The 22676-nt window shown below is 43.2% G+C and overlaps 1 protein-coding gene across 1 annotated transcript in view; it reads right to left on the bottom strand.

Moving 5' to 3' along the window:
* The window catches only part of FERMT1 (FERM domain containing kindlin 1), a 33546-nt gene extending 20321 nt beyond the window's left edge, over window positions 1-13225 (bottom strand). The window contains exons 1-5 of the mRNA XM_008703333.2: window positions 13006-13225; window positions 10932-11165; window positions 7285-7431; window positions 6032-6245; window positions 4985-5087 (exon numbers count right to left, since the gene is read on the bottom strand). Of these exons, the coding sequence (XP_008701555.2) occupies window positions 4985-5087; window positions 6032-6245; window positions 7285-7431; window positions 10932-11165; window positions 13006-13159 (852 nt within the window). The 5' untranslated portion in view covers window positions 13160-13225. The remainder of the gene's footprint in view (window positions 1-4984; window positions 5088-6031; window positions 6246-7284; window positions 7432-10931; window positions 11166-13005) is intronic.
* Between the last annotated feature and the right edge of the window lie 9451 nt (window positions 13226-22676).

Here is a 22676-nt window from a genome sequence, read left to right as displayed (position 1 = left end):
AGCCAAATAGAACAATTCCTTGAAAGAACGTTGGTTAAACAAAAGTTGGCCTCCATTTGCAAACTGACATTAGGAGAACAGGCTCGAGTACAAGATGTTCTGAAGGACGGGATAAGGTCTGGCTCCCACTGAGGAACACTGGATTTCTCTGGGGCAGCCAGCAGAGCTCCGGATTTCCTTCTCTGGAGTCCTGTTCACATTCCCCCTGAGGCTCTAGAACAGCACAAGGTCCCAGGTTTTTGTGGGTCATTTATTAACAGCCCAAGAGGTCTTTTTCTCTCTGAGAACTCTGTCAGTGGTTTGTTTCCCCGACTCAGAGACAAATTCTTCCCCTTGGTGGGGACTGGTTACTCTTACCCTTCCTTGGCTCTCGGTTTCCTTTGTCTTCCAGTTTACTGAAAATAGAAACCCATAGACCAATGGAACAGAATAGAGAACCCAGAAATGGACCCTTGGCTCTTTGGGCAACTAATCTTTGACAAAGCAGGAAAAAACATCTGGTGGAAAAAAGACAGTTTCTTCAATAAATGGTGCTGGGAACACTGGACAGCTACATGCACAAGAATGAAACTTGACCACTCTCTCACACCATACACAAAGATAAACTCCAAATGGATGAAAGACCTCGATGTGAGACAGGAATCCATCAAAATCCTAGAGGAGAACATAGGCAGCAACCTCTTTGACATCGGCCACAGCAACTTTTTTCATGACACATCTCCAAAGGCAAGAGAAACAAAAGAAAAAATGAACTTGTGGGACTTCATCAAGATAAAAAGCTTCTGCACAGCCAAGAAAACAGTCAAAAAAGCTAAGAGGCAGCCCACGGAATGGGAGAAGATATTTGCAAATGACACTACAGATAAAAGACTGGTATCCAAGATCTACAAAAAACTTCGCAAACTCAATACACAAGAAACAATAAACAAATCAAAAAATGGCCAGAAGATATGAACAGACACTTTTCCAATGAAGACATACAAATGGCTAACAGACACATGAAAAAATGTTCAAAATCATTAGCCATCAGGGAAATTCAAATCAAAACCACAATGAGATACCACCTTACGCCAGTTAGAATGGCAAAAATAGACAAGGCAAGAAACAACAAATGTTGGAGAAGATGTGGAGAAAGGGGATCCTTCCTACATTGTTGGTGGGAATGCAGGTTGGTACAGCCACTCTGGAAAACAGTGTGGAGGTCCCTTAAAAAGTTATAAATTGAGCTACCCTATGATCCAGCAATTGCACTACTGGGTATTTACCCCAAAGATACAGACATAGTGAAGAGAAGGGCCATATGCACCCCAATGTTCACAGCAGCATTGTCCACAATAGCTAAATTGTGGAAGGAGCCAAGATGCCCTTCAACAGATGACTGGATTAAGAAGATGTGTGTCCATATATATAATGGAATATTACTCAGCCATCAAAAAGAATGATTTCTCAACCAACATTTGATGCAACATGGACGGGACTGGAGGAGATAATGCTAAGTGAAATAAGTCAAACAGAGAAGGAAAATTATCATATGGTTTCACTCATTTATGGAACATAAAAAGTAGGAAGATCGGTAGGAGAAGAAAGGGAAGAATGAAGGGGGGGTAAACAGAAGGGGGAATGAACCATAGAGACTGACTATGGACTCTGGGAAACAAACTGAGGGTGTCAGAGAGGAGGGGGGTGGGGGATTGGGATAGGCTGGTGGTGAGTATTAAGGAGGGCACGTATTGCCTGGTGCACTGGGTGTTATATGCAAGTAATGAATCATGGAACTTTACATAAAAAACTAGGGGTGTACTGTATGGCAACTAACATAATATAATAAAAAAATATTATTAAAAAAAAAATCCCAGACTGGGGAGCACATGGTGTCTGCCCCTCCATTGCCTGAATCCCTGTTTCTCCTCATCCAGGCAATTTAGTTAACCCTTCTCTCCTTCCACCAACCACCAATACAAACAGATAACAAGACCTGCTTCCCGGAGTTTCGCTCTCTCAAGAAAGGGTGATTATTGAGATCTAATCACTGAGGATTCCCAATTAGCTGGGAGGCAGCTTTCAGTATCCTCTAGGACTCTTATGAAAACTGATGTGCCTTTTCTCTACTGAACGTTAAAAAAAAATACTATGAATTACTGGAGTTGTAACAGTTTTTTAATTCACATATTAAAGTGGGGAAAAGTAATAGATAACAAAGGAATTCAAGGGGCGCCTGGGTGGCACAGCGGTTAAGCGTCTGTCTTCGGCTCAGGGCGTGATCCCGGCGTTACGGGATCGAGCCCCACATCAGGCTCTTCCGCTATGGGCCTGCTTCTTCCTCTCCCACTCCCCCTGCTTGTGTTCCCTCTCTCGCTGGCTGTCTCTCTCTGTCGAATAAATAAATAAAATCTTTAAAAAAAAAAAAAAACCCAAAGGAATTCAATATGAATGAATTCGAAATGGACAAAAGAACGTGAAATAAAAAGTTAGTCTCCTTCTCTTCCTTGTCCCTACAAGTGGTAGTTACTCTACAGACTGTTTTGTACCTTGTTCTTCTTCATTTGCTAATATACCTTGGATAAGTTCTACATCAAAAGAAAGCTGATTCATTCTTCTTAGCAACACAATATGGATGTATCATAATGTATTTAACCACTTCCCTATTGATGGATGTTTAGGTAGTTTCCAATTTTCTTTCTCAAATAATGTAGCAATAACTTGTGGGCAGACATATTAATTCACATATTTGAGTATAACTGTGGCATAAATACCAAGGAGCAGATTTGCGGGGTCAAAGCTACGTAGAATTGTAACTCTGAGAGAAATTGCCAAATGGCCTTCCAGAAGGATCAGATTAATTTGTACTTTGATCTACAAGCATGGTATGAGAGAGTCATTTTCCCCGCACTCTTGCTAAGATAGTATGTGAAACTTTTTGATCTTCGCCAATACAAGGCTAAAAGCCAGTCTAGTTCCTTTTCCATGAACTATGTGTTCATATCCTTTGCTCATTAGGTTACTGGGTTGTTGGTCTTTTTTTTTTTGATTGATTTCTGGGAGCTCTTAGGGAGATTAGCCTTTTGTTTGTAGTATGTGTTGCAAAGACTTTTTCACTTTTTATATAGTTTTTTGGCATACGTAAAATTTTAATTTATGAAAATATACAAATCTTTTTTTTTGGATTCTGGATTTTGTATTTTTAAAGTATATTATTTTTGAAATTTTGTATATTCTAGTATTTTTGTATATCTGAGATTTTAATCAGTACTTGTAACCCTGGTGCCACCATCTGCCTGCATCTCTCTTCTGAAAGCTGGAGAGGAGAAGCTCCTTGATTCTACGCTACAACCTGGTTTCCATCTGTAGGATGCCTTGTCGGCTTTACAGTGGTTTCATGGGTGCTATTTTTGCTCTTCTTGATTTGACTGTAGAGTCTATGAAAACATGAACCGCATCTTAAGTTTCTGTATCCCCCTATCTACTCAGCACCTAGTAGAAACTTGGAACTAAACGTGGTTCTATTTATAGCATTCCATACTTTTGAAGGGGGGAGAAGGGAGCTCTAAAGTGGTTGAGGATCATTTTTTTCTGTGCCCCAAAGCCTGAGTCTTCCGGTCACCTTTGGGTTGACAGCTTCTCTTTGGCTGTTAGATTCAGATAGGTTTCGTTCATGAGCCATGTGGAGAGAACTCCTTACCAATTAAGCAAATGCGATCATTCACAGCACCCTTGAAAAAAATCAAAAGAAAACAAAAAACCCCTCCCTTTTGGGAGAAGCTCTAGTTTCTACTGAAGGTTTTATCAAAGAACCAAAATTTGCTCGTTTGCCCTAATTCAGTGGAAGTTAGGCACTCCAGACACAGGCTAGGTCCAGGGGCATTAAGTTGGATGTAAACCAAAGACTGCCCAGGAATTAAGGCTTATTTTGAAGAAGATGCCAGTTAAGGAAACAGTGGGACCCGAGATGCACCTTTGAAGACCAGACTTAACATCAGCATCAAGGAGAAGACAGGGCCATGAGAGGCAGAATCACCGCTGTGGGTGACAAAGGGGTCTACCCAGAAGAGGTGGCCTGAGGCGGTCTCCTCCGACAAGTGCCCGCCCATGAATGGAAAAGAGCAACAAGCACGACACTGGGATAAAATCACCCTGTGCACTTGGAGGGCCCGTGACTCAGTTTCTATTCCCGACATCTGGCAGGTTAAGTGCTGACTCGCAACTCCACGAACAGGCCAAGCAGGGCGAAGGAAGGGGCAGAAATTCAGAGGACTTACTTCGCCACTCAGTTGTCCCAGTAAACTTCGGGTGGCAGATGGGCACTTACTGGGAGTTGCTGACCAGCTGGGGTCTTTATTTATGCAGATGGTCCCTCTTTCTCATCAGCAAAGACTTATTCAGCCCTGCAGTAGGGAGTGCGGGGTGCAACATCCTGGGGTCCCGGGTTATTCATGAGAACCTGCTCTGAACCTTGGCTCGGACGCTCCTTCCTTCCTAAGCATTGAGGATTCCAACTCTGTGAGCCACTCTCCTCTTGTTCCTTATTCGTGTGAAAGGAGAGGGGCGGCACACACCATGCTGGGCGGGAAGACCCCGAGAGACTCCTGCTAACTCAGGGGCAGCTGACCATGCTTGTTAGAAACTAAAAGGTGAAAATCCAAGGACAGTATACATTCATTGGTCTAACCCTGTGGAGCTAAACAGATTATATAAATTAACCCTCATTCTGAGAACTAAATGACTCAGTTCTCCACTTCCAGGACTTCACATTGAAAACAGGAGAGAAAGAAGAGCCTTGGTGGCTCAGTCGGTTAAGCGTCTGCCTTCGGCTCAGGTCATGATCCTGGGGTCCTGGGATGGAGCCTGCATCTAGCTCCCTGCTCGGTGGGGAGCCTGCTTCTCCCTCAGCCTCTGCCTCTACCCGGCTCCCCTGCCCCCCGCACATTCTCTCTCTCTAATAAATAAATAAAATCTTAAAAAAAAAAGAAGAGTAAATGTATCTTACTTTGGGATTCAAGTCAAAGAAGGTGTAGTATTTAAATCGTAAGAGCAGCTGCTCTTCCTCCTGGATGCCCTGTTCCATAAGGGAGCGTGAGGAGTCCAGCCAACTAGAAAACAATGGGATGAGTTTTAAAAGTCAATCAATTTGACACACATATATTATAGTACTACCTAATATGTTCATATACATATTTACATTTATATACATGTATTTACATTTATATACATATAGATGCAGATGTACACATGTGTGTGTGTGTGTATTTCCTTGAACAAAGTCCGAGTAAGTAATATAACCAAAAACCTGTAAGGGAGAGGACTTGATAATACCTTATATCTGCATTTTATTTTATAGCTTTTATAACTTTCCAAGTGCTTTTTGTACGTATATTTTGTTTTCACTGATACTTTAAAGTAACCCCGTGAAGGAGTCAAGGCAGTTTGTATTTTCTCAGTTTTATGGGTGAGAAAATGGTGTCTTAGGGACATTAAGTTCTGTGTTCAAGGTCATGTGCTTTGTCGTGGAACCAGAATGAAAACCTGTACTTGCTGACTTCCCCACACCCCCTCTCCTCCCCACCGGCAGGTCTGACTCAATGCTGGGACTGTCTTATTGGCTAGAACTTCTGTCGCGATGGAAATATTCTCTACTGCCCTGTCCGACAGAGTACCCCCTAGTCACACGTGGCTACTGAAGATTGAAATGTGGCTAGTGCCACACTTTAATTTTAATTAAATTCAAATTTAAATGGAACTGTGCACCTGTGGCTAGTGACTCCTGCACCGGCGGGTACGGTTCTAGAGGTGAAAAATGAAGGCTGGGCAGTGGTGAGGGGCGGAGGGGTGCAGAATAAAAGTGAGCCCCAGAATGAGGCAGGGATGAATGCCATCCAGTCCCATGGAGTGAAGATGCTTGAATGTCTATTACACCAGGCCTTGGGGGGAAATAAGGGTGGCTGAAATACAACCTCTGGACAGTCCCGTGGGGGACAGTGAGCCTCATAATAGAGGAACATGGTGAGAGAAAAGCGAAACAGAGCCAAGTCCTTACCCTGCGTTAAGCTTGGCTTTGTCAACCAGAGACCGAGGCTGGTACATATCAGCCAGCGCTTCTGGTGACTGGGGGGGTTGGCTGAATGCGAGGATGCTGCAGTTTTGTTCCGTCAAAGGGCTGTCGCTGAACCAAGTCATGGTGGAGGACGCCGGCGTTCCGCTGACGGGGTCGTACGTGGGGGTCATGGTTTTACTGTATAAGCCAGGACTTACTGCAAGGCAAAGGGAAGCGTGCACTAGGATATGAGATTCAGGGGGAGGGATCTTTGGAAAAATAGGTAATAATATTGCTTATACTAAAATGGATTTTGAATTTAGATATTTGTAACATTTAAATGAGTTATGACTGATGGGAGAGGAGTTTTTAGCTCCTGGGAAGGCAGAGAACTCATAGGCCGCAAAAGCTCCGAAAACCAACCCAGACAAACGTTGGGGACTATCTCCTTGTCAATAATTCAAAATTCTATTTCAGCAGTGAGCTTTGGCACTGTCAGAAAACAGAAGCTCTCACAACAGTGCATGTGCAGACTCTATTTTGGGGCAAATCCTTTAAACAAATAAGAATACTTGCCAATTTTAAGAACCCAGCTAGTTGCTGGTTTATAAGTCACCTGGTCTGTGTAAGGAAATGCAAAAAATGCCTTTTATTCTTTGCACTGGAATCTACTATGCAAGAAGACATTGTTGCAAGTAAGCTAGAGACTGATTTGCTTTTATATAAAAAGATAAGGATAATGTCTTTCCAGATTTTTTACCTGCCCTCCTGTTACATGCCCGACGCAAAATTTAAATTGAATTCAGGCAAGAGTCACATGAAGATAGAATCAGGAAGAGAAAAATATTATGTGAGTGATCCAACTAATGTCTTTTCCTCCCAAATTCACAGCCGATTCCCCTAAAGTTTTGCGTTCGTCAGCAACATAATATACACAGTTAAAACGTCAGTAGAACATGTGATTCTTGATCTCAGGGTCGTGAGTTCAAGCCCCACGCTGGGCATGGAGCCTACTTAAAAAAAATAATGAGCTCTAAAACAAACCTTATTAAAAAAATTCTGTGAGTCCTAAAATTAATTGCATATCCTTTCTTCATCACAGGAATCCTGCAATTTTAGTCCTTTGGGGGCAAGGGGAGAGGAGGGAAGGGAAGACAAGGGAAAGAGGAGCAGAAGGAGGGAGATTTCTTGGGATTTAAGAAATCCTTGGATTCAAGAATGAAACACAATAATAAAACGCCTGTCACAAATCATACCTGGTGGACCTGAAGTCGTTGGGGAACCCTCCAGGTTTAATATATCTTCAATTATGGGCTCCTTGTTACTTTTGTCTTTTTTTTTCTTCTTTTTAAAATAGTCACCAGAAGGCTTTAACAAGGAAAGTTCTTCTGATCTTCTAATATCTAACAAATAAATATAAAGAGCAATGAAAAACTACCAAAGAGTAAAAAGAGGGGGCGCCTGGCTGGCTCAGCTGGAGGGGCATGCCACTCTTGACCTTAGGGTTGTGAGTTCGAGCCCCACGTTGGGCATAGAGATTACCAAAAATTAAATAAAATAAAACTTAAAAAAAAAGGTAAAAAGAAAATTCCTTCTAAGACTCAGAGTCATGCTGGGCATCTGAAATCATTTCTCAGGAAATTCCTGAGAAGTTAACAGAACTAAATTATACCCGTTTGGAAGAAACAGAAGGGGACTAGAGACTCCTAAAATGGGTATGTGTGTGTGTGTGGGGGTGTCAAAGAGTGGAGGGAGATTTAGTCTAATAAAATTCCTCATTGTTTTTTTATTTTTATTTATTTATTTTTAAAGATTTTATTTATTTATTTGACAGAGATAGAGACAGCCAGCGAGAGAGGGAACACAAGCAGGGGGAGTGGGAGAGGAAGAGCAGGCTCCCAGCAGAGGAGCCTGATGTGGGGCTCGATCCCATAACACCGGGATCACGCCCTGAGCTGAAGGCAGGCGCTTAACCGCTGTGCCACCCAGGCGCCCCCCTCATTGTTTTTTTAATTTATTATGAAAATATTTCAAAGATATCCAAAGCAAAGAGAATTGTATAATGGCCCCCTTATGTTTCCATGAGCCAGCTTCAACCACTACCAGCACCTAGCTGTTCCTGTGTTATCTATTTACTACCAATTTTTCCCTCCCTCTCTTTTTCTCTTCTTTCAGTTTTTAAAAAATATATACATTTTTTTAAAGATTTTATTTATTTATTTGAGAGAGAGAGAGAGTGAGAAAGAGCACAAGAGTCGGGTGAGGGGCAAAGGGAGAAGCAGATTCCCCCTGAGCAGGAATCGATCCTAGAACTCTTGGGATCGTGACCTGAGCCGAAGGCAGACGCTTAACCGACTGAGCCACTGAGGCACCCTTCAGTTTTGTTTTGTTTTGTTTTGTTTCCAAATAACAACCAAGAACCCCACTTTTCTCTTTATAGAACATAGATCCTGAAAGCCTTTCTTTTACACTGCGCCCAGTCGCTAATTTCATCCCTACAGCAGACAGCATCGGTACCCTGACTCTTCGTGGCCCTCACCACTTCTTTGCACTCTGAGGCGACTTCCCGTGGCAGCTAGGACAAGGGTCTCTCTGCCTGAGGGCTTGCTCTGACTGCCGCAGTCCGCACTGCCCAAATGCCGATGTAACAGGCCACACAAGTTCAGAGAATTAACACTCCCCAAGAGCAGCCCTCAGCGACTGACAGGAGTGGTATAGTAACACTCCCGCTCCCGCACCCCTTGGGCGGACTAGTTCTGAGGCACGTTGACGTTGTCTCCCAGAAGCCCCCAAATGCAACTGGATTGGTGACACTCTCTTATGGGTGGCCTTCTCCTTCCAGTCTTAACTTCCTCACCTCCAACCAGTGTTTTCTGGAATCACCTCCCCCCCCCAAAATAAATGTTTGTCCTTGAATTCTTATCTCAGGGTCTGCCTCTGGAGCACTTAAACCAAGGTGATTCCCAGTTTTCTCTATTAGTCAAATACAATTAAACCCGCATTGCCGATCAGAACTCCTGATAACCATTAACCACACGGAGCTGCTCTGTGATTCCAAGTAGGAGCCAAGGAATGTGGATGTTAGAGTCTGAAAGCAGCTTTCCTGGAGGCAAATGCACCGATTCCATAGGTGCTGCCATTTTCCAGTTCAAACACTGCTTCGTGCTGAGGCTGAGCCCAGCAGTTCAGCTCCATCCTCTTCCCCGTAACCAAGGATGCTTGGTTGTCAGGTTGCAAACACACCTGTGCCCATTCCAAATGCATAATTTATACGTGAGACCAGGAGATGAATCAGAATTTACAGTAGGAGCCTTAGAAACAAAACAACAAAACCAAACCAAACCTCCATTTCCAAGTCCAAGATTGGTGTCTTGTCTTTTCTTTGTGAGAAAACCCATCATATTGCTAAATTTGATTTAGTTTCAGTTGAACAGATATAAAAAAAAAAACAATGATTAGAAATGCCAGGTTGAGCCCTTTAGAACAACTATCAAGATATGATCTGGAAAAGAGAAGAATTCTGTCTGACTGCTTCTATATATTTTGTAGCTTCAAGCTTTTGGTCCCGGCCACGTTGTGTGTTTCCAGTCTACTGTGGACTGGGTTTTATTTAATTGTTTCCTTTGTTTTCCAATCCTCGTTGGAATATTACTGGAATTGTGTCTCGGTGCTTGCCATTTGCCCTCCATGCACCAGGGGCAACTGCTGGTGAGCTGTGTAATGGAAGGTTCCATTTACTTGTTCACTTTACAGTTAATGAGCAGCGAACATGTGCCAGGCGTTGTGCTATGTTTTAGGAACCCGGGCATGCTCAAGTAATGGTTTTTTCTTCACCCTATATAATACCTAGCAGTCCCCACCGCCCAACATTGGGCATATACTGTTAGCGCTTTTCTTTTTTTCTCTACCAAATATCTCCTTTTAACATCTTATTTTTAAATTCTTTTTACATTCACTCTTTCTTTTATGTCTCTGTATCCCAGAATGTAAGTTCAAGAAGGGAAGGGGTTTTGGACTATTTTTATTGCTAACCAATAATACCTAGTAATAATAACCTAGTACTAACCACCTAATAATAATAGTAATAATAACTTGGTACCAATAATAACCTAGTACTCGCCACAATGCCTGCCTAATCGGTACATATTTATTGAAGGAATTAATGAACGGTTTAATGAGGAAGATAGAGTTTAATGGGGAAGACAGATCACTCAATCATATACTGTAAACACTGTATTCAAATGCCAAATCTTAGCCTTGGAACCAAAGAATGTAACTACACACTTTCAAAAAAATATAAAACAATAAAGCCTTCATGACGCAGAGTTCGCTTCCATTATGGAAGTTCCCCAAATACATGGTTTGGGCAGTGTTGTCCCTAATGATTGTCAATACCATAAGAATTAGTTTTCAATCCATAATTAAGTGTACCTTCCTGCTTAAAATAAATTCCACAAATACAGATATTTACTGTAGTGAACTGTTAGTAAAGCAATTAAGACATTGCAACACCATTATGTCAAAAACAATAAAGATACATCAGCTCTTTGGTGATGATGATTGGAACTCTTTCTTGTTTGTCTTAAATATAATGATGATATTAGTATGGCTTAGAGGAATGGATTTTTGGGGGGGAATCTTAACGGGTTTGTTTCTTCTGTTTACAGCTCTATTTGAAATAGTGTTAAGCTCTGTGGAAATGCATCTGATTTACTACAATAATGTCCCATTTGGTTTAACTCTACTTACATGGCTTAAGTTCCCAGAAAAAGCTTGTAAAGTATGCCTCCTAGTAAGGGAAGTGTTCTGTAAAGCCAACCGCTTGTAGGCAGAAAGCACACATAATTTTCCTGTCCTCCTTTACCAACAGTCCAAAGGGCACGGGGCCCTCCAGGGTACTCACTCAGGATTTTGCAGATATCACTGACGGCTTTAAAGACCACAGCCGAGAAGCTGACTCGCAATCTCACCGTCTTCACATTGGGCAGGCGGAGGCGAAGCATTTTGTGCTGAGGGGTGAAGAGAAGCTTTGCATCTGCCTGGACTCCATACTTGTCCAGAGTCCAGTGCGTTTTCAGAAGCCAGCAATGTTTCTGTTCCCACCAAAGGGCAAAGTCTGACCAGTCTTGGGCTATGTCTGCAAAAATGGAAAATACAATGAAGTGAAATGAGCGAGAGCGGAAACATACAAATGGTCTTCAGCTCCGCATCTCCTTTTACAACCCAAGGCTCACCAAGCCTTGGACTCTCTTCAAAGTCTCTAAGGTGGGGCAGGTAGAAAACAGAGACTGAACCTTATCATGATTATATTTGAACACAGTGAAAGGAACAGAATCACACACATTTTGTTCTTGATAAAATAGCTGGAGTTCTTTTCCCTAAAGTCCCTTCAGTGCCATGGTCCTTTCTGGGAAAGCCAGGACCATTTGACTTTAATCAAGATTATTTCCCTACTAGAAATGAATCTTTACACCGTTGGATCACAAAGGAATATCATTTACTCCCAAAGTCTGTACAGAAGGACTATAAAGTCGACATACCCCCCCCACTCTATAATGTCCAGCTCTCTTATCAACACCACCAGATTCCCAGTTTCCAAAGTATCTACACTGAGATCAGCTGAATATTTTCTCTCTCCCAATGTCAGCGTCAACATGGACTCTGTTCCCTCCTTCCATGCTGACATCAAAGTTGAATCTTTTCCCTTTGTCAATGTTGGAATCAATATTCAATCTTTCATTTGTTTTTTAAAAAATGTTTCTTTTTCTCTCATTCTCTCACTTTATGTTAGAAAACCTTTCTTCCAACGCTGTTAGAAGTATAAATGGTGTAACTATTTTAGAAAGTCTATTACGCAGTAATTCCTCTCTGAGCTATACTCCAACAGAAATGCCTCTATGTACTCATGAAATACATGTACCATAGCAGCCCTATCTGTAAGAGGCTGAAAATGGAAACAACCCAAATGCCCATCCATAGGTAAATGGATAAATTGTGGCATCATCATATGACGGAATATCAGACAGTCATGAGAGTAAATTAACCAAAACTATATGCAACAATATGGGTAAATCTCACAGATACAACCTTAAGTGAAAGAAAGCACATGCGTAAGAGTATGTCCTACATGAGTGCACCTATGTACAGTTTAAAAACATGGAAAATTATTCCTATGGTGTTGGAAGTCAGGATAGTGGTTTCCCTTCGTGGGGCAGTGACGGGGCGGGGGTGGGGGTCAGGCATGATACTTGGGTGGGGGGAGTCAGTAACATTCTATTTCTTGATCTGAGTGGAAGTTACATGACAGTGAAAATTCGTTGAGCAGTACATTTAATGATAATTGCACTTTTCTGTGTACATAATATACTTTAATGAAGACTTACTTTAAAAAGTCTCTATCTCATCAGGGTAATGAAAAGCCAACATCTGGCCAAACTTGGATAGAAGGTAAAAACAAGTAAGAGAAAATAGAACACTATTAAGTTCTAGGTTGATCATGTTGATTCCTGATATGAAGACTGACACTTACGACTTCTCTTTCTTTGCTTAAACAGGGAGAGTCACAAATGGTGGATATGTGTTAAAAGACACATTAGCACTGAGCTGACTTCATCACTGAGCAAGCAAACAATAACAAAGAGAATCAACACAGTAATCTAATGCCATGCCACCTAAAGTCGCCTTAGATGCCACCAGTGGGATGAGCCTGTGGAAACATGGTTTCATACCTACTGGGGAGCTTTCGCTTGCCACCAAAGACTCCAGTTTGTACAAGAGTGGTTAGGGGGTTCAGTTTATTGCTTTTGCAGGATGCTCAATTTCTCTTCTTCCTGTGGGAAGGGGCTTGTTCTCTGAGCCATTACAAGATAAATAAGCAGAAAAACTTAGATGAGCAGACAACCTAGATGAGCCATTTACTGTTAATGCAATAGACAGGGTTTCAAATACAGGGAAACCGTAAAGAAGCAGTAACTTACTGATCTGTTCTACTAACTTGAGCATCACCCCCCCAATGTGCAGGTCTCCGGACACTCTCAGGGTGACATCTTTCTGCTCCTCCTCGTTTGGATGGTCAACTCTGACGACAAGCTCCCAAGAACCAGATGCAAAGTCGCTGGATGAGAGCATCATGGCAAAGGCAGGCGTCTGCCGCACAAAAAGGCAGACAGAGATCAGAATGTGAGCAGGAAGCTGGAACTTGCCAGTAGACCCTGCGGGGCAAAACGTTTCCTCATTTTAGCCTCTTCTTCCAAAACTCTGCGGGGTTCCCAGGGCTCCATATTAAATTCAACATCTTAACTTAAAGACAGAAAGTCCTATAAAAATGGTCTCGAGCCTTCCAAACTTATGTAACTTTATCTTTCCACAGCCACTTGCCTATTTATTTTCTGTGCCTACCCAATACATTCATCTTCACTTTCTGTCTCTATTGACTTCTCTCGACTTTCTCTGAACGATTGTGTCAATAGGCAACAAATCATGGGAATCCTTGAGATCTTAAAAAAAAACCAAACCAACTTCATTGAAGTGTAATTTGCATATAACAAAATGCATAGATCTTTTTTTAAGTAGGTTCCATGCCCAGCATGGAGCCAAACATGGGGCTTGAACTCACGACTCTGAGATCAAGACCTGAGCTGAGATCAACAGTCAGACGCTCAACCAACTGAGCCACCCAGGCGCCTCTGCATAGATTCTTTTTTGAGTATAGTTGACACGCAATGTTACATTAGTTTCAGGTGTACAATATGATGGTTCAGCAACTCTATATGTCATGCTGTGCTCACCACAAAAATGCACAGATTTTAAATATACAGTTTGATGCCTTTGTTATATGCAAATTACTCATTGATAAAGTTTTAGACAAGGACGCTGTTAAAATTTTCCTCTATCTATATTATTACATTCCTCCCATAAATATTGATGACATCTTCTGGCATGAAAATTCAAAAAATGGAAGTAGAGCAAAATAGTTTCTATTTCAGTCATATATAGTTTTGCCTTGAATGCATATGAAGATACACATCGTTAATTACTGTCGTGTATTTGACTCCTTGAGCTACCATTTAATATAAAAGTTGATAAGTTAAATGCATCAGTTTAAGTTTTCGGACATACCTCTGGCAAAAGATTTAAAAAGGAGTGACAGACATACAAAGCCCACTCTTCAAAATACAGACGGGGTGAGAACTTCAAAATCCAAGTTTTCCTCTTATTGGAGGAAGGAGTATTAAGTAAGCTACGCACTATTGAGGCTGAAATGTGTCAGGGGGTAATAAGAACACAGGAACCTGAAATTGGCAGAACTTTAAATGATGGCTCTGTCTTACTTTTAAACAGAAAACACATGACACTACCACTCCTGACTATTTTAATATTTAAAAGAAAAATCAGTCATTTAAACGTTAACACATCTTTTTCACTTCACTATGTAAAGACAGTGTATGAGACGTCCATGTTTTCATAAGGCCTATTTTTGAGAAACATCAGTGCACTCAAAAATCCTAGCGAGGGGCTTCTCCAAGGGAAAGTGCATGAGTCCCCTGGCGTCTTATTCACCCCAGGTTCTGTTCAGCAAGGTGTGTGTGTGGGGGGGGTGGGGAGGTGGAGACCCTGCACTGATAACAAGCTCCAGGTAGCACTGGTCTGTGGCTCACACTTCGGAGTCCAAACAGCTATGTGAAAAATTAGCTTCAGGACTCCGTTCTGCCCTTCAGTCTACCCAAGTCAATATTAAGCCAGGGGCTGTGGTGACACCTGAGGAACATTATTTTTAATGATCCATAATTACACCACCAGTGACATACCAGTGTTGTGTGCATTTGAAACTGTCCACATGTGAAAGCATAAGAGAATCTCAAAATACACAAAAAAGATACACTGCAAATCTGGACGGGTTTAGGGCAAATTTTATTTGTTCAAGTCAAATTCAAGAGTTCAGAAGTCGCTCCTTGTGTCTGTATGACCAGAAGGATATAATGCTTGTACCTCCCCATGCACAAAGCCACACGTGGAGACCTCCCACGTGGGCAGTGAATGCTGTGTAATGACTATACTGGGCCTAACCACTTGCTTCACTGTCATCATCAGCCTCAAGTATCATTTGTTATATACCTAACCCAGTGATATACTCTGTGTGAACCACTATTTTGTGTTATCTCCTTCATCTGCTCAGCAGTCCCATTAGAAATGAGGAAACTCGGGCTCAGAGAGGTTAGGCAACTTGTTGGAAGCCACACAGCAAGTTAGATGGTGGAGCCCAGACAGAAATCCACGTCTAACTCCAAATTCTTAACCATTACTTTGGGCCCATCCTTGATAAAGTTGCAACACCAACGTGAAATAAAACTCTTAAAACCACATTAGCTAAACTCTCAGGAGGCTTCACTGAGCATTTCTAGTCACATCTTTCCCAGTGAGGAAGCAATAAAGATAACTCCGTAACATGGCATTGAATTATTTGACTTTAAGACCCTCACAATTTCTAAACTGCTATGGTTAGAGGTGTAGTTGTTTTAAAAGTTTATACTTTAAAGTGACTCCTTACTGCTTGTTTCATGAGTATCAGACATTAGTCTTTTCCTAACTTGGGCAATCAAAACACTTCTCAAAAAACAAACAAAAAAAGAAAACCCACTTCTCATACAGGCAATCTCTGGTGATTCCCTCACAACGAAATCCAGGCTAAAACTGGACAATCTGGTTTCCCCGCATTCCTCTCCTATCTTTCTGCACCTTCATTTTTGACTGAGCTTCTCATTCGCAGCAAGCTGCTACTTGCAGAGGGGAGCAGCAAACTCCAACCGGGAAAGCACATCGAAGGAGACCAGAACAGAAAGCAAAGCGCGCCGCTGACCTGCCTTCCCTGGGTGAAGCCCAGCTGTCCCCCTCCTGTCCTCCTTGACTACAGAAAATGCAACAACGTACAAACAGGCAGACAGCCAACCAGACAGAAAGATGAGGGAAATAGCCCCTGACGCTTCCCCTGGAAGATCAGAGAGTGTGCCTGTCCAAAGGCCACTCCGCCTGTCGGTTGCCAGTCCTGCAGGGTCCTGGGACCAGGGGGAGTGGGGTGGGTGGAAAGAAACCTGCCCCTTGACCCATAGGGCAGCCCCCGCGGCTAAACGGAGAGTTTATTTGGCCAGGCCAGAGAGGCAAGGCCGGAGAAAGTGGCCACACGCCGGGGGGCGTTATTTTTAATTCAGCAGCTATTTATGTGCAGGGGGCTGAAGAAAGGAAGGGGCAGGGGTCTCCAGCCTGGGCGGTGCCCATCACAGCCTCCCCGCTCCCCGCCCCCAGCCCTAGCCCTCGGCACCCACCTGCTTTCCCGGCGCGGGTGGCGTGCAGTCTCGCCGACGCGCACGTGGACGCCTGCGCCCCCGAGGCCGGGCGGAGGCGCCCCAGGCCGGGCGGGCGCGCGAAGCGGCAAGAGGGGTGTCGGGGTCCGCGCTCGCGGCGGCCGCTCCGCTAGGCTGGGCCGGCCGCTACGGGGAAGCCGCCCGGGACCTCCCGACGAGGCTCGGCGCCCGCCCCCAGCGGGACGCGGGGCGCGGGGTGCGTGGTCTCCGCCCTGCGCGGCCCCCGGAGGCCCGGCCGAGGCCGGCGCGCGGCGGGCAGGTGAGGGCACGCCCAGCCCGGGGCCTGCCGGGTCTCGCTCCGGGAGGGGAGACGCGCTCCGCAGAGCGGGGAGGGCTGAGGATGGCCGAAGGGCTGCGGCGCGGCGGGAGGGCGGGGAGAACCGGGGAGGACGCACACCGCCTGCGCCCCTCTGGCGAACTCTCAGGCGGCCCCTCGGAGGCCGCCTGCAGTTTCTCCGGTTCCCCGAGGCCCTTCGGGGACTGGCCCAGGTGCTTGAAATCCGGCTACGTGCCCTGCTCTCCAGGTGTAGCCATCACTCACACCTCGGGGTGGGTCCAGGTCCGGAGACTCCCTTCTCCGCTTTAAAGAGCCTGGGGGACCTGCGACCGTCGGCTCGAAGAAATGAGAGCGGCTCATCTCTGAGTAATAGGGTGATGTAAACCCCCGACGAGGGCGTGGCGCCCAAAGTATGCAAGATGCAAGACCCCGAGGCAACTCAAGGCCAAGCCGCCGGCCGGAATTGGGTGGCTCACCTCAGATTCACCACCTGGTCTCGCCGGGCACCTTCCTGTAGGATTTACTCTGGAGGAAGCCTGGGCCACCCTGGAAGGGTGGGTGACTTTGGGCAATGTACACAACTTGTCCAAGCCTCCTGGGTTCATATTACACACATCTATTGCTTACTACATGCCAGATATGGGGCTGAGCTCTAAGGATGCAGTGGTTTAATGAGACAGTCAAGGCAATGATAGTTTCCTCATCTGTAAAATGGGTAGAGATGGAATGTCCGCCACCATTCCAGGGTGGGATTTCATTCAGTCCATGGCAGAATTTCATGCGGTATAATATAGGCTTTAGCGATTTACACCAAGTACATAAGGCTCGTAACAACTTAATTTAAAATGCTATCGAATTTAGAAGTGGGATCCTTGTTTTTGCTGGCACATTACTATATTCAGCCGTTATAATGGTTTTGAAAGTATTTTACATTTAATTTTAAAAAGGTCAGTTGACTTTGATTTCGGGGCTGTAAATTCAAGCCCCTACTGGGTGTAGAGATTACTTTAAAAAAAAAAATCTTTAAAAAGATCAGTTGAGGGGTGCTTGGGTGGCTCAGTGGGTCTTAAGCATCTGCCTTCAGGGCAGGTCATGATCCCAGGGTCTGGGATGGAGCCCCCCCCCTCCCCCGCATTGGGCTCTCTGCGGGGGGGGGGGGGGGGGGGTTGCTTCTCCCTCTACCCCTCCCCCCTGCTCGTGTGCTCTCTCTTTCTCGATCTCTCCCTCTCAAATAAAATCTTTTTTAAAATGTGGGATTTTATAATTAAAAGAAACTAATTGAAACGTGAAACTGAATTTCCTAATTTGGTAAAGTTTGTGCATTGTGGGAATGGCATCAACTGTCATCTGGTCCCACTTCCCTATGGGCACAATTATGTTATCTTGGGCAGAAGGTGTCTAAAGGCTTGCTTTGTGACGACTGTTCATGACTGCTTAGAACATAGACATTCTTTAATATGTCCTGTGTGAACTTGTAGTAGTAATGGTTTTATTTATACCAAATTGGTGTCTCATAGTAGTTGAAAATATCTGGATTCTGCTGAAGAATTTAACTGGCTTTAAGCTTTCTGCTTGGTCTACATTGTTTTTTCAGCTTTTCATTAAAATATTATATATTTTAAATTTATATGCAAGAGCACAAATCATGAATATATAGCTGATGAGTTTTCACATACTGAACACACCTGTGTAATGAGCATCCAGATCAAGAAACAGAACTTATCGGTCCCCAGAAGTTCCCTAGTCCCCCCTTTTAGTTACTACCACCCCCACCAGCATAAACACTTCCTGACTGTTAACTCCTTACCTGGGTTTTGTTAATCTCTGTACTGTATATAAAAGGTACCAGATGGTATGTGCTATTTAATGTCTGGTTTCTTTTGTTCAACATTATGTTTTCGAGTGTCATCCATATTGTGTGTCCTGAGGTTTTTTGTTTTTACTACCTAGTTATTATCATTCTTTTTTTGTGTGTGTGAGAGAGAGGGAGAGAGGGCGAGAGAGGGAGGGGGGAGGGGCAGGGGAGAGGGAATCCCAAGCAGACTCCCTGCTCAGCATGGAGCCCATCCCAGGACCCCGAGGCCATGACCTGAGTGAAAAGCAAGAATCAGCTTAACCAACTGAGCCACCCAGAACCGCTGGTTATTATTATTCTTGTGAAACAGGTCTAACACATTCCTTAAGATCCTGGGTTAGAAATGAATTAAAAACTGTGTTCTGGACTTTAAAATTTCATATGTCAATATATATATTATATACATATATATATAAACAAGCAATATTCACCCTTTCTCTCTCTTAAAAAGCAAGCAGAATCAACATTTTGAATCAGTTATTTAATTAATTTACACATATCAATCAAGTAATGATTTAGTTTATTAATTCATTCAGCCATTGTATTATTGTGTGCTAGACACTGTGATATGTGCTGAAAATACTCAGATTATCTTGGTATGGACTTTATCTTCAGATCATAGTTATGATGCTGGGGAATACAGATGTGGGGTATTTACTTCAGCCAACTTCGCGGAGTTGGGAGAAGTGTGAGAAAAGATTTTGGAAAGCAGATGATTTTTGAGATGGATTTTGAAGCTTTGGGTAAGAGCTTGATAGTTACCTATAATAATCTGTAGTCTCTAGAAAACTGTTTTAAGATTTTTAAAAATATTTTATTTATTTATTTATTTGAGAGAGAGTGAGAGTGAGCGAGTGAGAGAGAACACAAGCAGTGGTAGGGGCAGAGGGAGCTGACTTGGGGCTCGATCCCGGGACTCCGGGACCATGACATGCACCGAAGGCAGACGCTTAACTGAGCCACCCAGGCGACCTGTTTTAGGTTGTTTTTAAATTAGCAAGTAGTTGTTGTTAGCTTCAGTTGGCAGAAGGTGGAGGATAAAGAGGAGCTGTATCTCCTGGCTCAACATGTTATGTGTTCATGGTACAAATAAATATTGAAACAGTAACTGTTATCAGACACCCATATGCTGAAAAACTGACGTGAGGATTAGTATCCTCCAGTTGTAAGTTAGTCACGTCTGCATTATCGCATGGGATATGAGTGGATTGGACTGGTTGGAGCTGTGACCACATTCTTACTCACTGAACAGGAAGGGGAAGTAAACAAGTAGAGGCCCTCTGAAGGTCCTGGTTGTCTTGTTAAAAACTAGCAACTTCCTTCCTCTAGCACCTTACCACTTCCACTAGATGAGCCCTCAGAGCTTAAAAAAATTCTCTATAATTAATTGAGAGAGAATGAGAAAAAGCTGAGAGAAGGAGAAAGGGGTGGGTTTTTCCCCCCTGGATTGACGGTTTTATTTGACCAGACAGGATGTTGTCCAATGTAAACTTCTTTATTAAGTATTTAAGTATTAAATGTCTAGCAACCAAGAAATGACAACAGACACCTAAAATGCATTTTTATTTTCACCCAGTCATTGGGACTCAGGAGCTGTGTTCATATTTGTGGTGAATATGTTCTGTTCAGCGCAAAGAAGCCGAATGTGCCTATTAAAGCTACACCCTCCTTTCCAGCTGGATGGATAATGAGCACCTTCTATGCCCAGGCAAGTTCTATAATTTTCTCCTTGTGAGGGTGGAGAGGGTGTGTCCTGATGTATCTATAGGCACAAGATGGAGAAAGAAAATAAGCAGGCCTTGCTGGAGGCCGCACTAGAGCCCACCATCAAGGATGAGAGGAGCAAGGAAGATGGTCACTCCCTCCCTCGTTCCCTCCCTTCCTCCCCCTTCTTTCTTTCTCCTTCCTTCACATCATCTCAGTCAAAGGGTACAAAAGATTATATACTGATAATCAAGTCTTCCTCCTCTTTGATGATAAAGTTCCCTTCCCCAGAGACAATGGATACCTATTTCCTCTAGAACCTTCCAGAGATAGTCTATGCATGTAGACTATTTTTGCTTTTTTACAAATGATTGTATCCTATACATATTGTCCTTTTTTTGCGTTTTTTTTTTTTTCACTTAAAATAGCTTGGTGATTATAGTGGGCATCATGACTACCTACCATTCTTGGAAAGTCCTCTTTCTGTTTGTAGAAATCCTTATGTTAGTATCCCAGTCTAGAAATCGGAACTCAAATTCTCAACCTCCCCGGCAGCTGGGGCACAGGCCTACAGCCTGGATTCTGTCACTCAGATACAGTCAGACTTTAATTGGGAAGTGAGCGAGATGTGGAAACAGGATGCATTTGGGGTTTCCATCAAATCATCGCAGCCCAGAATCATTGATAGATTTAAAAATTAGTGAGTAAAAATATGACGAGAAACAGGATATTTGTAGTTTCAAAGTATCTTCCTGCAAAGTATTTGTCAATGACCTAGAGAAAGATAGGAACATTAGTGTGGAAAAAACTGGCAGATATCCCCTTAACCAAGTGATCAAAAATGAACATGATTGGTGATAATGCATAATGATCTCGCAGGCCTCCTGATATGATACACGGAGGGGGGCACAGCATCACTTCCACGGTATTCTTGCCCCAAACGTTATGACTTCAGTTGAATCATGAGAAAATATCAGACCGACTCAAATGGGAGGACAGTCTACAAACTAAATTGCTAATACTCTTCAAGAGTATCAGGGTCATGAGAGCAGGCACCCTGAGAAACTGTCTCAGATCAGAGGAAACTGAAGAGACGTGGGAACTGAATGCCATGTGAGACCCTGGACTGAATCCTGGAGGAGAGAGAGGACATCAGACTTTTGGAAACTGACAAATCTGGGTTTACCTGCTTGCACTGCTGACACTAAAGAGATCAGAGGGCTTGCGCATATTTTAGTTTGTTTCTCTGAGCCTCAGTTTCTGCTTCTGTAAAATGGGAGTAGTAATACCCACTTCAGAGGGTGCTATGAAATGAGAGAATGTTTGTAAAGCACTGAGCACAGAGCCTGAAACATGGCATATGTTCAATAAGTTTATTTAGAGAAGTCAGTGGATAAGAAAGAGTGAGGGTGTTCTCAGGGAAAGGGGAGGAACTGGAGACTCCTGGGGGGTTGTATCTCATGTCAGGGAGGTAGGACTGTGCTCACCTCTCCTCTTTTCCTGCTCACATGTACGGGATCAAAGAAGGGGAGGAACAGTCATTTAGGTGAACCCATGTAAATTTATTGACTTTCTCAGACTGCACCGCAGGAAAACTGTGACAGTTTACACCCAGGTTAGTAGGAAAAGGGTCACAGTAAACTCTTTCCAAATCCCAGTGCAGTTGCAGGGTGCACCAGAAACGTAGGAATGGCTATGTGTTACTTTCTGGTAATGGATGTTCGATAAGCACTGGTTACTGTTATGGTAGCAGCTATGATTTCAAAAAAATCTAGAATGCTGAGTGTGAGAATGCTCATCTTTCTTTTTTTTGAATCTAACTTAATCTGATTGATTTTTGGTTAAAGGTGGTTGATTGGCTACTCCTATTTATCATTTCTCCCTATTGAGCTCCCTGCTAAAATAGTAGTATCGGAATAAAAAGGTATAAACCTACCATGACAAAGGTTAACAGAAGAAAGGTCATCAGTCAATGAGAGATTTCAAGGATTTTCTATAGGATAGAAAATTGAAGGAGGAGTGGTTGGTAATGAAGAAGGGTAGTAAAATCTGTGTCTAGGAGTTTGTGAAAATGGGGATGTCCCCGAGGCTTTCCAGAATATTTTCGGAAGCATTTAGGTTAGGTGTGTGAATGCCAGATCTCCACTGCGCTAGCCCAAATCCAGAGGGCTCTACTCTGTAGAAATTAACTGTCTCTTTTGAAGGGTTACCTGGTTTAAAGACTAACTCTCCACTCATCAACCCTAAAGAAAACCTTATCAGTAGAACCTTGAACACTGAGCTCCCAAACAGATTAAAAAAAAAACCCTTCCCATTCTCAAACATTATCAACCATTTAAGGAAATCCTCACATATGCAAGAGAGACAAAAAAATTCCTTTGAATCTTTGTTTTACTTTTTTTTCAGTTTTATGAACTATAATTAACATGACAAAATTTAACATGGAAACAAATG

Source organism: Ursus maritimus, unplaced genomic scaffold (genome assembly GCF_017311325.1).
Source record: "Ursus maritimus isolate PB19 unplaced genomic scaffold, ASM1731132v1 scaffold_22, whole genome shotgun sequence".
NCBI lineage: Eukaryota > Metazoa > Chordata > Mammalia > Carnivora > Ursidae > Ursus > Ursus maritimus.
This window is presented reverse-complemented; position numbering and strand designations above follow the sequence as displayed.